Raw genomic sequence first — 18,536 nt, 5'->3', positions numbered from 1 at the left:
GTACGGAAAGTATTCAGACCCCCTTAAATTTTTCACTCTTATATTGCAACCATTTGCTAAAATCATTTAAGTTCATTTTTTTTCCTCATTAATGTACACACAGCACCCCATATTGACAGAAAAACACAGAATTGTTGACATTTTTGCAGATTTATTAAAAAAGAAAAACTGAAATATCACATGGTTCTAAGTATTCAGACCCTTTGCTCAGTATTTAGTAGAAGCACCCTTTTGATCTAATACAGCCATGAGTCTTTTTGGGAAAGATGCAACAAGTTTTTCGCACCTGGATTTGGGGATCCTCTGCCATTCCTCCTTGCAGATCCTCTCCAGTTCTGTCAGGTTGGATGGTAAACGTTGGTGGACAGCCATTTTTAGGTCTCTCCAGAGTCAGGGCTCTGGCTGGGCCATTCAAGAACAGTCACGGAGTTGTTGTGAAGCCACTCCTTCGTTATTTTAGCTGTGTGCTTAGGGTCATTGTATTGTTGGAAGGCAAACCTTCGGCCCAGTCTGAGGTCCTGAGCACTCTGGAGAAGGTTTTCGTCCAGGATATCCCTGTACTTGGCCGCATTCATCTTTCCCTCGATTGCAACCAGTCGTCCTGTCCCTGCAGCTGCAAAACACCCCCACAGCATGATGCTGCCACCACCATGCTTCACTGTTGGGACTGTATTGGACAGGTGATGAGCAGTGCCTGGTTTTCTCCACACATACCGCTTAGAATTAAGGCCAAAAAGTTCTATCTTGGTCTCATCAGACCAGAGAATCTTATTTCTCACCATCTTAGCAAACTCCATGCGGGCTTTCATGTGTCTTGCACTGAGGAGAGGCTTCCGTCGGGCCACTCTGCCATAAAGCCCCGACTGGTGGAGGGCTGCAGTGATGGTTGACTTTCTACAACTTTCTCCCATCTCCCGACTGCATCTCTGGAGCTCAGCCACAGTGATCTTTGGGTTCTTCTTTACCTCTCTCACCAAGGCTCTTCTCCCCCGATAGCTCAGTTTGGCCGGACGGCCAGCTCTAGGAAGGGTTCTGGTTGTCCCAAACATCTTCCATTTAAGGATTATGGAGGCCACTGTGCTCTTAGGAACCTTAAGTGCAGCAGAAACTTTAGTCCTAATGAGCAGGTGCAGGTAATTAGAATTCGGGTGATAATGATCTAGTGGGCGGAGCTGACAGGTCTGGTGCTGTGGATGGCACTGTGACAACTGTGGAATTGTGATGGAATTCCTGTCTTTGAATCATCTCAGTGTTCCCTCTGCCAATAAAAGTAACAATCAATGAGATGCCACCAGGAATGAGAGAGGTGAAAAAAGTTTGTTTTGGAGCTCCTAAATTTGAAGCACTGGCACCAAGCCAACTTGAAAGGATCACACAGATAAGTTTCACAAAGATAGGTAGTCAGTTAAGTAGTTCTTGATAGAAATGATAAACTAATTGGAGAGCTTAAATAGAAAGGTGCTGATGAGGGTAATTGCAGACAGGTGTGGTGATTGTGGAGTGTGAGCAGGTGTGAGCCAGGAGGGATTTGGGAAATGTTCTGGGAAATGTAGTGTGCTTAGGTGACTGGACTGGTGAATTATATATTCTAGATACATTATCCAAATTATTGTGATTTTTATAATTTCTTCCTTTTCTCTTTAAACTAGATTTACCTTTAAATGTTTAATAATTGTTGATTTTCAAAGCACTAAACCGAGGTACCATCCAAAACATTCTACAGTTTTCTTTAACCTGAGAACAAATATAAACCTGCAAAAACCTGTTAAATTCTGCATACACCACATATGGAGATTTCTACACAATGTATCTTTAATTTGGCCAAAATTTAAAAGATTAATTATCTCTAAGCAGAGATTCTGTTGAATGAACATGTTTGTGCCACACAAAATTTGTTCATTTACTTTTCATGGGCCTCTCGTTACTGCAGAGAACATTGTTTGGAGGAAACATGAAATATGTTTAATGTTATTTTAGATCATACAGAAGACTTTATATTTAAATACATCTGAGAAGTCATCGAAAATTAAAAAAAAAAAAAAAAGGGCGAATTTGAGTGATCAAATGGAATTCAAGCGTAGTTCAGGCAGACTGCTGATCGCTAACAATTTCAGCAGGTGATCAGCTGATCCACTACTCCACCTAGTCTAATCAACTAAAATATTTAAGCCCATTCAAATGCATGATCCTTAGTCTGACACACAGACATCTGTGCCTTAGAGATCACAGTCCCACAGCATACAAGCAACTAATAAGTCTTATTCCTCACCTTTCTTTGCATGATAATGACCTGCTCTGATACGGAAGAACATGCCATACTCTTTGTGGAGATGTCCGAGGAAACTCAACCCAACCACCTTGACATCGATGAAATATCCATAGAAGCCCAACCCCCTTCAAGATGAAGCTCCAGATTAGCTACAAAATCTTCATCTATTAATGACCGCACTGGAAAATCCTGCCCGCACTATATAAATGGAATATTCAGATTCAACCACGAGGATCTATTCCAACTCAGAAATGGTACAGGAACAAGAGGGCATTCCACCATCTGAAGTCTCCACTCCACAACCTTCTGGACGGAAAGCCACACAAAAAATGAGGCATTCCTCAATCAAGCCTCTCTCAATGCACATCTCCAGCCACCTCCCCCCCTTCACCTCCTAGCATCTGCATAATAGAATATTTGGATTTTTGATTAGAAACTCTTTTTAATGGACTACTATTCTTATTTGCAATTGTTGTATCACTTTTTGCAATGTGTATGTAGCTAAGAAACATTTAGTTATTGTTAGGCTAGGGGGCTTTATGGCTCAAGCAAACTGTCAAACTGTCTAGTTTGGAAGCTGAGCCCATTAGAGCCTAAGCCTTTTGCCAAATCTAAGAATTGTCAATAAAGTGCTCTGTAAAGTCTACTCCAGCACATCTCAAAGACTTTCAATGAGGTTAAGGTCAGGACCAATTCATGTGTGAAAATGATTCTTCATGCTCCCTAAATCACATTTTGTCTTGGTTAGTAAAAGAAAAAAGATTAACAGTATACATATCAATATGTATAATACGAGTTTGTAATCAATTTATTTCCAGTTGTCAAGTGAATTATGTACACTAAATCATATTCTGGTGATGGTAAGATAATGTAAACCATTCTTTTTACAAATATACTACAAACCCATAACACTGCATACTATTTACATATGACATCAAAGTATGTAAGTCAGCTGTTAAGTATGGTGGCCCAGTAGTGCACAACACATCTAAATCAAAAAACCAAACACAAGTTCAAAACACAACAAAAAGCCACAACACAATGAAATCAATCCACAACAAAGCGGAAACGAGCCACAGCACAACGAAAATGCTCCCGACCTCTAGGGGGCTCCCCGAGCTCGGTAAAGTTAGTTTTCCTTGCCTCTGTTCTATAGAGTTGACAGTCTATTAGATTTCCACCTCTTGGTGGAATTGGCAGACGTTCCCTTCATCATGCGCTGTGGTAGCGTGTCAAATCATTCACAGGTATAAATATGCAGCTATAATGCACGTAGATAATTATGAATTAATATTTCATGTCGATATACAGTGGTTACATACTGTTAAACCTAATCATGGTATTTATATCTTTGTAAAACTGCCGACTCTATAGAACAGTGGCAACGAAAACTAACTTTACTGAGCTCATAGAGACCCCTAGTGGTTGGGAGTATTTCTGTCGCGTTGTGGCTCGATTCCGTTGTGTTGTGAACTTATGTTTGCTTGTTAAATTTAGTTGTGTTGTGCACTACTGGGCCACCGTAGTTAAGGATTTGATGTCTAGCATCAATTTTAGACAGATTCCACACTCAATACATTCCGTTTGTCTTTAAGGCCATAAGCATTGAAAACCATGTTAAATATAGATACTGTACGTTTTAACAAACAACATCTATTACAGTAATTACATGATTCCTGAGGTGTTTCCTGTCTGTAAAACTCATTCCACACTGAAGACATATAAAACCATTTATACATGAATCCTCATGTATTACTCAAGGGTTTCTTTACATTTGAAACTCCACCTTAACCACATATAAACAGCTTCTCTCTTGTGTGAATTCTTATGTGCCTGTTAAAGCTTCCTTTTTGGTTGAAACTTTTTCCACACTGTTGGCAGGTAAAGGGCTTCTCTCCGGTGTGAATTCTCATGTGGTAATCAAGCCTTCCTTTTCGGGTGAAACTTTTTCCACACTGTTGGCAGATGAAAAGGCTCTCCATAGTGTGCATTCTCATGTGGTACTTAAGACTTTCTTTTCGGGTGAAACTTTTTCCACACTGTTGGCAGGTGAAAGACTTCTCTCCAGTGTGAACTACCATGTGATAATTAAGACTTCCTTTTTGAGTGAAACATTTTCCACACTGTTGGCAGGTGAAAAGCCGCTCTCCGGTGTGAATTCTCATGTGGTTATAAAGACTTCCTTTTCGGCTGAAACATTTTCCACACTGTTGGCAGGTGAAAGGCTTCTCTCCTGTGTGAACTACCAAGTGGTCTTCGAAGTGTCCTTTATGATGAAACATCTTTCCACATTGAGGACACGTGTAAGGCTTCTCAGTGTGAATTTCCATGTGCCTGTTAAGGCTTGCTTTTTGGTTGAAACTTTTTCCACACTGTTGACAGGTGAAAGGCTTCTCTCCAGTGTGAATTCTCATGTGGTAATCAAGCCTTCCTTTTCGGGTGAAACTTTTTCCACACTGCTGGCAGGTAAAAAGGCTCTCTCCAGTGTGAATTCTCATGTGGTAATGAAGACTTTCTTTATGGCTGAAATTTTTTCCACACTTTTGGCAGGTGAAAGGCTTCTCTCCAGTGTGAACTACCATGTGTTTATTAAGACTTCTTTTTTGAGTGAAACTTTTTCCACACTGTTGGCAGGTGAAAGGCTTCTCTCCAGTATGAACTACCAAGTGGTCCTTAAAGTGTCCTTTATGATAAAAACTCTTTCCACACTGAGGGCACGTGTAAGGCTTCTCAGTGTGAATTTCCATGTGCCTGTTCAAGCTTGTGTTTTGATTGAATCTGTTTCCACACTGTTTGCAGCTGAAATGACTTATAGTCCCTGTCTTTTGAGCCATCATTTGTGATGAAGTGTTTTCAGTCTGTGAGCAGCTACAAGGTTTTTCTCCAGTAATTAAATCATGATGATTGTTATTTTGATATTTCTCTTCCATTTCATTCAGTACTTCACTCTCCTCTTTCAGTGCCATCAGGTCTAAGGCAAAGAAAGTGAGAAAAAAAAGTTAACCCCAGTTCAATGGCACAAAGAAACAGACATCCAAACATTTAAACATGTAAAGCATCAAAACAAACTTAACCATCAAAACCATCTTATACCCACTACACTACTTTACGTGCTTTAGGACATGTCTCCAAACTGTCAAACTGGTGGTTAAACCCTTAATTAAAAAAAACAAACAAACAAACAAACAATAATTTGACCCAGGAGATCTGGTTAATTATAGACTGATCTCAATCTCCCATTCACTACATCTTCTTAGGGTTAAGAAGCAAAATAAATAAATAAATAAAAGAAAAGAAACAAGTGCAACCTTGCCGCTCAACCATCATACCAAAAACTCATTACACAGTTATTCCATGTAATTATTTATTAGGCAGAATATGTTCGCTATAACTTTGGAATGACCCAACACTATGGTCCAAATGTCACTTGCAAGTTAAGTTACAACTCCCCAATCGACCAAACATGAAACCAAAACACTCACAGATGCTAGCGAGAGAACACAGCAGAACAAAACAAGAGAAAAACAAAACAATGATATAAAAATAACCAACATAGAGTATGTTTTAATATCAGAAAAATAGTGTCTTCTGAACCATGTTCAATTTTCAATAGTATTTGTGCAAAATTTCAATCAGGATTGAAATTGGTACCAAGTCGGTATCAACATTTTAAAATCCTGATGGTACTTGTTTTTCTACAATAACGCAAGTACCGATGGTACTTTTGCACTATAGGTTGAACCCAAACAGATTGATAAAAGTCATTTTAAAACTTTCTGAGATGTAATTTCACAAACAGTGTGAGTGATTCAGTGGTACTGCTTCTCTCTCAAATTGTGCAAATGGCTTCACACTGATAGTATTCACATTAATTTTGAGCTGCACGGTGCAATACAAGACATTAGCGCATGTCATTTTATATCATGCCAATTCATAAATTTAAGCAAAGTCCTCGGGCACTCTCTGAGAGATGGTCTTCAGTCAGTGCGCTCTCAACCAAAGCACACACACATAGCTGCCTCTCGCGAGTGTCAGATTTCGCAGCTTATTACACATAACTGTTCAAATACACACAAAAAAGTTATGTCAAAATGCCCGTCTTGGCAAATATTTGGGTAAGTGTAGCTGGTTGAAATATCATACAAAGTAATGAATATTTTTAATGAACTTCATCATATATATATATATATATATATATATATATATATATATGTATATATATCGTGCTTTCATATTTGTGATCTGAATTATAATGGGGCATAATGTACATAATTAATTCTAGTGGAAACCATTCATGTAGAATATTTTCTTTTATGGGGGCACAAATTGGTGACGCACCTCGTGCGATGTGCAAATTAACCTTTTTCACAAGAATCGGAAAACACGTGACGTGGGGTAAAGTTAGTTATGGATCTGCGGGTATTAGATTAATATGCTCTTTTCTCATATATCACTTCTTACCTTTTCTGTTTTGTCCATTTTCCAAATTGCTGTTGTATATCATGAAGCAGTGTTTTGAAATCACCCATTGCTAGATATTGTTGAATAAGGTCGTTATTTTGCGTTTTTGACACACAAAAAGTATTCTCGTCGCTTCGTAACATTAAGGTTAAACCACTGTAGTCACATGAACTGTTTTAAATATGTCTTTAGTAGCTTTCTGGGCACTGAAAGTGGAAATTATCTTGCTATCAAAGAATGAGCCTATAATAATTTGTGTTCTGAAGATGAACGAAGGTCTTAGGGGTGTGGAACGACATGAGAGTGAGTAATTAATGACAGAATTTTCATTTTCGGTAAACTAACCCTTTAATTCTTTATGTGGATAGAAGTGTGCGACATTTTGTCTATGATGATATTGTAATTATTGTTTTAAATGATGTGCAAGCTGAATTGATGTATGCCCCCAAAAATCAGGATACATGGGCATTTTAGCCCCGATGAATTCTTGTTTTTTTATTTATATCCTATGATGTAGTTATATTGAATAAAAAAATTAAACCACAGCAGAACAGAGCCTCCGAGCAACTCACAGCAGCGATTCGTTTCTTAATAAATTTGCGTTTTGAACAATTAATGAACAGTTTTTTAAATGATTCAATGAGCGATTCAATAAGACGGTCACTTGCTTTGTTCCTGAATGAATCGGCCGTTGGAAAAGTCTCACGGAATGGCTATGTAAAATTGTGGAAAAGTGGGAGAAAACAACCAAAAAACACAGACTTGAAACACACTCATTATACAGACACGTGAATATTACGATATGACCAAGGAGAATTATTATTCTAATTAAATTTAATCTGAATGTTGACATTATTTGACATTAAAGGTGATGCATACATCTAAACAAAGATCAATTTAGGGTGTGCAGCAACCATATAAAGATCGCAAACAATTTTCATGTTTTTCCAATTAAATTTCCTTTTATTATCTATGGAAAGCACACTATCTTTCTGGATTTCTTACTAGAACAGAGATATTTGTGGATATTTCACAAAGACAAGGCTCAACCGTGCGGGCGCTTCTGTGTGCGAACTGTAAAATGTATTTAGGAGCACGTGTGCGAATGAAGCAAAATCCCTCCGGGTGATTTCTCTTAAATTTAATGTCAAAAAGTCTTCAAAAAACCACAATGTTCTTCACCATTCCTGATTTCTAACAAACACTCACAGCGTTCGACCGGTCTTGCAACTGTCAGGACAGAAACAAAAGCTGCAGGTCTCTGTATGCTTTTCCCTTATCTCCGGATGCATTCATATGTAAATTGAGCGAGCTTATTTGGTTCATTAGATCAAAAAAATCTGAAAAAACACTTACATTTGCCCACCCATAGACCCTCCCCTTGAAGAAATCAGGACAGAAGTGGTTGAAAGTGGATTAAAATAACAGATGTAAGATGGAATGTGTCTCCCTCGTCCGCTTGTGATCCGATCGACCAAAATGCATCTTAATACCAGGTGAAAACAAGATATTGTTGCATAATTAAGTAAAAGAAATTAATGGTTCAGAAGTTGATTTTGGGTTTAATTTTACAGAAAACAATGTTGTCTGAAGTATTTTTTCTATTATATGTCGTAATAAACACCAAACAACCAGGATCTTCACAGGTTGAAGACAGCATTAGTATTTGTCTGGTCATGTGATCTCAACATGTCTGACCCGCTCCATGTCAAATAAAACTAGGCTACTTTAATTGGGACATTCTTCAAAAAATATCACTAATTTCTGTAGAGCTGGACATTTTAATGAGGATCAAATGACTGAGTTCAGCTTTGAGAATGAAACCAACCTGTTTGTTCCTCAGTATCTTCATGTTTCACTCTGAATGTTTCTTCAATCTTCATGTCTTCACTCTCCTCTTTAATAAACTCCAACTTCGTCTCTTCAATCTCCTCTTTAATAAACGGCATCTTTGTAATAGTTGACATGTGGATCTCAGTTGCTTCACCAGGAGTTTTTCTGTGTTTAAGATGAGAATAATTAACAGAAAGAACAATAAATCCAAACTAAATATCTGGCTGCGTCTCAATCAGCTCTAGTTCAGGGCACTGGTAAGGGAATCAGAGTGAACGTTAATGGCCTTAAATGGTCTGATTAATAACATTATATATTATATATATATATATATATATATATATATATATATATATATATATATATATATATATACACACACACACAAAGTTTTGCATTTGTGATTTATATTTTGTATTCAATTATTCGTACATCACATATAATAGAGTACACTTTAATGAAAACATTAGCAGTTGGTTTGTAAAAGTTGTAGTCACATATTGTGTTCGTTGTTCTCGTTTATTTACACTGTTTTGAGCAGCTGGTGAATCAGCGTGCGGTGATTCGAGCGCTTCGAATCACTGAATCATTTTACAAAGCAATTGATTCAACTGACTCGCAGATTCAAAAATGTCTCTCATTACTTCTTTCCAGTATCTGAATTCGGGTTTACGATAAACCGATTCACGTTATATAGAGCAAAATGAAACGCACATTTTCTGTTACTCATGAGTGGATGCCATTTACTTCCAAAAATAATGCTCATTAATGTTAAATAAAGCATTGCAACGTTGCTTTAAATAATGTTTAGTCTAGCTTGTAAAAACACTAAATTGATTCAACAGTTTGCACTGATTTAAACACATTAAATGCGTAAAAACACAAACCTTTCTTCAGCCGAATCACAACAGATGCTGAAGCGCGGCGCAGCCTTATGACATCACACCACCGGACCAAAATAAAAGTCCCATTGACCTGCTCTCTCTCTCTATATATATATATTCCAAGAAAATATTAGGAACTACCAATGATGCCAATGAAAGAGTGTGATATTGTGTCTAATAGGCATAACTAATATTTAGATGTAGGAACCATTTATATTAGATACTACAGTATTAATATGCAAATAGCTACAAATGTAAGAATGTAAAAATACACATTAAAGACAGTGTGTGACTTAATAAAGCAGTTCGATTTATGTGTCATTTAAGTATAAGACATTTTAATTCAAATAATGATAACAGTAACAATATATCATAATATAGATATTTTGGTTACTAAAAATAAGAACAAATTACACACAATAGGACAAACCGATCAAAGTCAGAAATTAAAATAAAGTTCTCAGGTACTGTAGGTTTCTTTAACGTGCAGAAATACTGACAGTGGTCATAATTAAGTGGGATTGGCCCATCTTTCAGAAAAGTCAAAGGTCATCGTATAGATCACATGGGTCGCTCATCTAATTAGAGTGTTTTACACCGGCTGCGTTCGGAACTGCATACTTTCCTATTATATATTAGACAAAAAGTAGTAGGTGAATGAATAGTATGTCTGAATTCTTAGAGAATTACCTGGGTGATGTACTAATTCTCGTGAGATTCAGACGTGCTTATATTTAAAGTGTACTCCAGAGTGGATTTACAGATGCTTATTAAATTTTTAACATCTGACAGGAAAATCTTTGATAGGTATTGCAGATGAGCACATCACAACATTAAATAGACATCTGATAGTAGGAAAAAAAATACTATGGAAGTCAATGGTGCCGCAGAACTGTTCAGTTTCCCACATTTTTCCAAATATCTTTCTTTGTGTTCAACAGAACAAAGAAATTTATACAGATGTGGAACAACCTGAGAGTGAGTAAATGATGACAGAATTTTCATTTTTGGGTGAACTATCCCTTTAAGTTGTAGTTTATTTTAATTTATTGTAATTTCATTACAGCACTTTTCTTATTCTTGATTTCTGTGCATTTGCTGAAGAGCTTTTGTGATGGAGCAGGGCCTGCAAGGTGATGGCAGCATCTGTGGAAAAAAAGGGAAAATCTAAAAACAAAAATATAAAGTAAGATCATTTTGTTACTTCTAATACAGAAAACAAATGACATTGTGCTGTTAAAATTACTGCTTTTGTATGATGTTTGTGCATTTTTATAGGATGAAATGTCCACAGACTGGTGTGAGCACTGAGGATGGAGAGCCACAGCAACGTCCTGGAAATGGTACAGTACCTTAAATGTGACCCTCTATCACTCCACCTGCTCTTATTGCCTCATCTGGTCCGGATGTTGCTGTGGTCTCGTCATCCTCAGTGTATAGTGTCTCGAGTATACTCTTCGACCACTTATGTCACTGGCAGCTGCAGCTTGCTGCCTGTGCTGTACAAGCCAATGGAGCAGAAGCTTCTTGGGATGCCCACCCACCTCATTCAAATAGGTGTTAATCTTTCTCTCCAGTCCCTTGATGGTAGAGACAGGTACCTCTCAAATGAGCAGAGGCCAGAGCAGCCTAGGGACTACCTTGTGTTGGTAACCCCAGGCCTTAAACTTGCCGGGTAGGCCAGCTCTTCTCTAAGGATGTCATCCAGGTGTCTGCTTGGATAATCATCTCCTTCACACTGCTTATCACTGAGGTCTGCCCTGTACCAATTCACCAAGCTTTTCACCGGTCTCTCTTGGAACCATTGGTATGACAGTATCATTGATACTGAAGCAGACCCGGTCCTGGGTGCGCCCCTTCTTCAATACCAGGCTTCTGGACTTTTCAGGTTTGAAGTCCATGTTTGCCCAATCAGTGAGCTCAACCAAGCTCCTCCAAGATTAATCTCCTTTCAGGTACTGATTTTGCTGTGATGGTGAGGTCGTCCATAAATGCTCTTATAGGTACCTGCTGGATGCAACTTGCCAACACTGTGCCTCGCTGCAACCTCTGCTGATTCAACAAGAAGGTTCCACACTGCCAAATACACGATCACTGAGATCCAGTGCCAGTGACAATGCCCAACTCTAGCCTCTGCCATTCAGTGGTAAAGTCTCCACAGGTGAAGCACATGTTGAAGATGTCATTATAGCGCTACAAGAGCTTCTGGAAATGCTCTGGGACCAACTTTTGGGGTATTGTCCCATACGCATTTGTTAAATCCAGCCACAGAACTGCCAGGTCACCACGGTTCTTCTTCACATCTTTGATGATCTTGGTGATTATGCTGGTGTGCTCAAGACAGCCCTCTACCCCTGAAATTCCCCCCTTTTGAACAGACGTGTCCATGTACCCGTTGTCCACCATAAAGGTGGTCAGCCTCTTTGCCAGAATCCAAGAAAAAGCTTGCCTTCGACATTGAGAAGTGAGATGGTACGGAATTGATTGATCCCTGTAGAGTTCTTTTCCTTAGGGATGAAGCATCCCTCAGTGACCAGCCAACTGTCAACAAGGAAGTCCTTCTTCCATGCCAATCTCAGTAGCTTCCAAAGTCATCTCCTGAGCCTTTAACAATGCTTATACACCTTATACGGAATGCCATTCGGCCCTGGGGCTGATTTTGCTCTGGCCTTCGTTAGAAAGGTGTTCAGATCCTGCCAGCTCGGTTCCTCAACTCTGAAGGGAGTAGCTGGTTCTTTTGGATTTATAAGTTTCTCTATCTCCTCCAGGCTGTCCTCCCTTCTGGGGTCACTATGGACCCTGACAAAGGTGCTCCTCCGCCTCCTCCTTTGTTGCTTTCAACTCCCCTGATCTTACATCGCCCAGAAGTTTTGACAGGTATTTGAAAGGGTTCTTGGTGAAATCTGTCCTCTGACCTTCTTCCCTACATCTCCTGCCAAGGCTGTTTCTAGCACCTCATACACTTTGTGATAAAACCTCTCCCACTGCTTCTTTTCCACTGCAGTGGGCCAGTTCACTGATTCCTGTTGGGCCATGTCCTGTCCAGGTCATCTAATGTCCTGATGTATCCTGATGTACCTCAGACTGTGTCTTTAATTTGGCCAAAATTGTTTGTTTACGATTTAACGGCATATGCAAGCTAACTCGGCTATATAGCTTACTTAGCCGCCATCAGCTTATCAACTCTCTGTAATACCACAATGCCCTAGTACCCAACAAAAATTACTTTAAAATTCTGTGCCTCCAAGGACTGCAAACTATTTAAAATTTCCACAAATGCTAAGTGTTCAATTTGGTCAAAATTAAACAGGTAATTATCTCCAAGCATAGATTCTGTTGAATGAACATGTTTGTGCCACACAAAATTCATAAATGTTGTTCACTTAAGAAAACATTGTTTGGAGGAAACATAAAATATGTTTAATGTTATTTTAGATTATAGAAGATTTTATATTTGAATACATCTGAGAAGTCATAGAAAGTACAAAAAAATAGGGCCTGAGTGATCAAATGGAATTGATGCGTAGTTCGCTGAATTCTAACAATATCAGCTGGTGATCAGCTGATCCCCTACTCCACCTACTCTAATCAACTACAAACATTTAAGCCCATTCAAACGCATGATCCTCAGTCTGTCACACAGACATCTGTGCCTTAGAGATCACAGTCCCACAGCGTATGAGCAACTAATAAAAGTCTTCCTCACCTTTCTTTGCATGATATAATAACTGTGGAGATGTCCGAGAAAACTCAATCCAACCACCTTGAAATTGATGAAATACCCATAGAAGACCAACTCCCTTCAAGAATAAGCTCCAGATTAGCTACAAAATCTATTAACAACTGGCCTCTTGAGAAAATCCTGCCCGCACTATATAAATGCAATATTCAGATTCAACCACATGTCAACCACAAGGATCTATTCCAACTCTTCTCAGAAATGGTACAGGAACATGAGTGTATTCCACCATCAGAAGTCTCCACTCCACAAACATCTGGATGGAAAGCCACACAAAAAATGAGGCATTCTTCAATCGAACCTCTCTCAATGCACATCTCCACCCACCTCCGCCCCTTCACCTCCTAGCATCTGCATAATAGAACATTTGGATTTCTGATTAAAAACTATTTTGAATGGACTACTATTGTTCACTATCTTTATTTGCAATTATTGTATCGCTTTTTGTATGTAGCTAAGAAACTTTTGGTTATTGTCAGGCTAGGGGGATTTATGCCTCAAGCAAACTGTCTAGTATGGCAGCTGAGCCCATTAGAGCCTAAGCCTTTCATCAAATCCAAGAATTGTCAACTGAATCCCCCCAGTGAATCTCAGCTATTTCCAGCCCTGTCTATGTATATATGTCACGCCATTTAATTGAAGTGACTTCAACTTTGATTACATTGTGCATTCATCATGTCATTGCTTCAACAACCTTATGCAACATCACAACATTTATTTCCATCAAGAGGTGCATCAATTTTTGGTCAAGATCTTGTATTGACAATGCAAGAGTCGAGTGCTCTGTAAAGTCTACTCCAGCACATCCCAAAGGTTAAGGTCAGGTACCAATTCATGTGTGAAAATGATTCTTCATGCTCCCTGAACCACATTTTGTCTTGGTAAAAAAAAAAAAAAAAAAAGATTAACAGAATACATATAAATATGTATAATACCAGTTTGTAATCAATTTATTTCCAGTTGTCAAGTGAATTATGTACACTAAATCATATTCTGGTGACGTTAAGATTATGTAAACCAGGGGTTCCCAAACACATTCCTGGAGCCTCCATAACACTGCATGTTTTCCATGTCTCCTTTGTCTGACACACCCATTTCAGGTCTTGGAGTTTTGACTAATGAGCTGATGATCTGAATCAGGTGTGTCTGATTAAGGAGACATGGAAAGCATGCAGTGTTGGGGAGGCTCCAGGAATGTGTTTGGGAACCCCTGATGTGAACCAATCTTTTTACAAATATACTGCAAATCCATAACACTGCATACTATTTACATATGACATCAAAATATGTAACTTTGTAAACTTAGTAAAGAACAGTCCAACACTCTGCTCAACAGGCTTCCTGACACTAACTAATGAGAGGGTCATGCTGCTTTTCAGCTGTTAAGGATTTGATGTCTGGCATCAATTTTAGACAGATTCCACACTCAACGAGTTTCCTTTGTCATTAAGGCGACAAGCATTGAGAATCATGCTAAATACAGATCCGTTTTAACAAACAACATCTAATACAGTTATTACAGGTGTTTCCTGTCTGTAAAACTCATTCCACACTGAATACATAAAACTGTTCATACGTGAACCCTCATCCTCATTTGAAACTCTTTCCACACTGACCACATAAAAACAGCTTCTATCCAGTGTGAATTCTCATGTGCCTGTTAAAGCTTCCTTTTTGGTTGAAACTCTTTCCACACTGTTGGCAGGTGAAAGGCTTCTCTCCAGTATGAATTCTCATATGGACTTTAAGGGTTTCTTCTCTATAAAAACCATTTCCACACTTTTGGCAGGTGAAAAGGATCTCTCCAGTGTGAATTCTCATGTGAATTTTAAGGCTTCCTTTTTGGTTGAAACTCTTTCCACACTGTTGGCAGGTGAAAACGATCTCTCCAGTGTGAACTCTCACGTGCCTGTTAAGGCTTCCTTTTTGGTTGAAACACTTTCCACACTGTTGGCAGGTGAAAGGCTTTTCTCCAGTATGAATTCTCATGTGGACTTTAAGGGTTTCTTCTCTATAGAAACCATTTCCACACTTTTGGCAGGTGAAAAGGATCTTTCCAGCGTGAATTCTCATGTGGTTATTAAGACTTCCTTTTTGGGTGAAACTTTTTCCACACTGTTGGCAGGTGAAAAGGCTCTCTCCAGTGTGAATTCTCATGTGGTATTTAACATTTTCTTTTCGGGTGAACCTTTTTCCACACTGTTGGCAGGTGAAAGGCTTCTCTCCAGTGTGAATTCTCATGTGGTGATGAAGGTGTCCTTTTTGGGTGAAACTTTTCCCACACTGTTGGCAGGTGAAAGGGCTCTCTCCAGTGTGAATCCTCATATGGTATTTAAGACTTTTTGTTCGGGTGAAACGTTTTCCACACTGTTGGCAGGTGAAAGGCTTCTCTCCAGTGTGAACTACCATGTGGTCTTCAAAGTGTCCTTTATGATAAAAAATCTTTCCACATTGAGGGCACGTGTAAGGCTTCTCAGTGTGAATTTCTGTTTGCCTGTTAAAGCTTGTGTTTTGATTGAATCTGTTTCCACACTGTTTGCAGCTGAAATGACTTCTAGTCCCTGTCTTTTGAGCCATTTTTTGCGATGAAGTGTTTTCACTCTGTGAGCAACTACACGATTTTTCTCCAGGAAAGAAATCATGATGATTGTTATTTTGATATTTCTCTTCCATTTCATTCAGTACTTTACTCTCCTCTTTCAGTGCCATCAGGTCTAAGGTGAAGAAAGAGAAAAAAAGGTTAACCCCAGTTCAATGGCACAAAGCAACAGACATCCAAACATTTATACATGTAAAGCATCAAAACCGTCATCTTATACCCACTAAACTACAATATTGCTCACTTTACTTGCTTTAGGACATGTCTCAAAACTGTCAAACGGGTGGTTAAACCCTTAATTTAAAAAACCCAATTTAACCCAGGAGATCTTAAGTATAGACTGATCTCAATCTCCCATTTAATATATCTTCTAAGGGTTAAGATGCAAAAAAAAAAAGAAAGAAACGAGGGCAACCCTCTCATCATACCAAAATCTCATCACACACTTATCCCAAGTAATGATTAAGCAGAATATGTTTGATATGTTTGTTATAACTTTGAAATGACCTAACACTATGGTCCAAATGTTACTTGCAAGTTAAATTACAACTCCCCAATCGACCAAACATGAAACCAAAACACTCACAGATGCTAGCGAGAGAACACAGCAGAACAAAACAAGAGAAAACAAGAGCAAGCTGTTCTGTTCGGAGCAATGCAAAACTTTATTTTTTTAAAAAAAATGTACTATAAATTTAAGTGATTTTAAACTATAAAGTACTCAGGCACTCTCTGAGAGATGGTCTTCAGTCAGTGCGCTTTCAACCAAAGCACACACACATAGCTGCCTCTCGCGAATGGCAGATTTTCACATTTTATTACACATAAATGTTCAAATACACACAAAGTTATGTCAAAATGCCCGTCTTGGCAAGTACTTTTCCCGTACCAGACGCACGTCCCACCACTTTTCCCAGACAAGTTACGGTAGTTTTCACAAACTCACACTTTACTAAACTAATAGTTAATTTGGTTTCTACAAGACGAGTAAACAGAGCATGCAAACGACAAAGCTGTTCATCCCATGTCTGACTGTACACCACAACATAATCTAAATACACAGCACATCCTTTCAGCACTGAAACCACACGATTCATCAGATGCTGGAAGGTAGCCGGAGCGTTTCAAATACCGAAACTCATTACGTTGTAAGAATATAACCCCAAAGTTGTAAAAAAAAAAAAGCAGAGACTTCTTGTGCACGAGGAGTCAAATGAACTTGATGATTCCCCTTTAAAAGGTCGATCTTACTTACAAATTTAGCTGACCCAGACCTGCCAACCTTGGAAAAAAAATTTGAGTACCAATGTGACGGGACACGAGGTGGGGGGGGGTCCATATATATTTTCAAATTTTTGACAATGCAAGACGCACACAAACACGCCTATCTTCACAATTCAAATTTATCTTCATAACTAATTTTGGCTATTAAAGTTTTTTTCATGACATCCAACTTGGTTGTTCAAAAATGCAAAGTCAGGGTTGAACAATACAATCAGATGAAACGCTCTTGCCTTCAGTATGATCTAACCTTCGCTACAGGTTTTACTTCAGCACCAGGGACAGCGTTTTCATTTGTGTGGCAGAAATAAGGTTTTAACAAATTCATGTGACAGAGTTAGATAGATTTTCTCCTATTTGGGGTCGAAACATTATAATTTTGGTCCGATACCTGTTTAGTTATGCTGTAAGGCCCTGCAAATCCTGCCAAGAAAGACGACCTAGTAACAGGAAGCCAAATTAAAAGCTGATCTCCGGGACCAAATTTACAATGCTCAGACTGATGATCAAAGTTTTTCCACTTTCAAGTGTGCTTTATCTAAGTTTGCCAGGTCAGTTTGCCTGCCAAATACAATCTACGTCAAAATCCGTTAACATAATCCTTTATTCAGTTCTTTACAGTATGCTCTCAACAGTTGCTTTAACGTTTTGTGAAAACGTTCGAGAGCTCCCTATATAGATCAAAAAAATAAATAAACAAAATGAAACAAAAGGCAAAAAACTATTATGTACATAGTTTAGTCCTATTCAGTGTCAACTCTGCGTTTCTTGGCTTGTCTCTATTGTTCATTAAAGGCAGAAACACACCAAGCCGACGCCAACGAACTAGTGGCGACGAAAGCAGACTGCGGGGTTGGCTCACGTCGGCAATGTCTGTGTCCAAAGTTGGCCTGACACACCAAACCAACACTCGACAGCCGACGGCCAAGTAGCACGTCCGTTCTGCACCTGCGTAAGATAAAATGCCTTTCTGTACCAGCAGGTGGCAGTAGCTGAACAGCCAATCAGAATGATCAGATGGCCCAACGAGCGCTGACGCCAATTCGACATGTTGAAAAAAAGTCAACGAGGACCAACTTCAGCCAATGGTGCAGAACACACTGAGAAAACTTAGTCGGCCGACGAACAAAAACTGCCCGATGGCCAACCGTCGGCTTGGTGTGTTCCTGCCTTAAATGGAGCGTCTCTTGTCACTGTCCAGCAATAGTCTAGAAGCATTGATGGGCTCCATTTGAAGTTATCTGCACTGTTCACACAAGTACGAGGCATTTCGGCTCACTTTGGCTAAACTGAAATGTGACCCTTTGCAAAATCAAACATTGACACAACAATAGCTATGTTTCCATCACTCTGTTTTAATGCACATTTAGAAGTATCGCATCAGAAACGAGTGATGGAAACACCAAATTCTGAATAAAAATCCCTTAATTCCCAAAAAAGTTTTACGCTCACTTGAGGTGGTTCTCGAAA

At 38.9% G+C, this 18,536-nt stretch overlaps 4 protein-coding genes across 8 annotated transcripts in view; all 4 read right to left on the bottom strand.

The window, feature by feature from the left end:
* LOC127511452 (uncharacterized) overlaps window positions 1–18,536 on the bottom strand; it is a 332,174-nt gene that overhangs the window by 248,449 nt on the left and 65,189 nt on the right. The window lies entirely within an intron of this gene.
* Window positions 3,060–18,536, bottom strand: part of LOC127511206 (gastrula zinc finger protein XlCGF8.2DB-like) — a 64,908-nt gene continuing 49,431 nt past the window's right edge. The window contains exon 4 of the transcript XR_007929880.1: window positions 3,060–3,149. The gene's annotated coding sequence lies outside the window, so the exon portion shown is untranslated. The remainder of the gene's footprint in view (window positions 3,150–18,536) is intronic.
* The window catches only part of LOC127511175 (gastrula zinc finger protein XlCGF57.1-like), a 64,872-nt gene continuing 49,395 nt past the window's right edge, over window positions 3,060–18,536 (bottom strand). For 3 of the 5 annotated variants that reach the window (XM_051891860.1, XM_051891859.1, XM_051891858.1), the window contains exon 3: window positions 3,060–5,240. In XM_051891860.1, the coding sequence (XP_051747820.1) occupies window positions 4,057–5,240 (1,184 nt within the window). In that variant the 3' untranslated portion in view covers window positions 3,060–4,056. Of the gene's footprint in view, window positions 5,241–8,558; window positions 8,729–9,450; window positions 9,540–18,536 lie in introns of those variants that run through there. The other 2 variants (XM_051891856.1, XM_051891857.1) reach the window with 2 other exon arrangements.
* The window catches only part of LOC127511191 (zinc finger protein OZF-like), a 28,857-nt gene continuing 24,430 nt past the window's right edge, over window positions 14,110–18,536 (bottom strand). The window contains exon 3 of the mRNA XM_051891897.1: window positions 14,110–15,900. Coding sequence (XP_051747857.1) covers window positions 14,819–15,900 — 1,082 coding nt within the window. The 3' untranslated portion in view covers window positions 14,110–14,818. The remainder of the gene's footprint in view (window positions 15,901–18,536) is intronic.

The sequence above is a fragment of the Ctenopharyngodon idella genome, chromosome 4 (assembly GCF_019924925.1).
Source record: "Ctenopharyngodon idella isolate HZGC_01 chromosome 4, HZGC01, whole genome shotgun sequence".
Taxonomy (NCBI): domain Eukaryota; kingdom Metazoa; phylum Chordata; class Actinopteri; order Cypriniformes; family Xenocyprididae; genus Ctenopharyngodon; species Ctenopharyngodon idella.
Note: the sequence above shows the minus strand (reverse complement) of the source record. Positions and strands in the feature narration are given on the sequence as shown.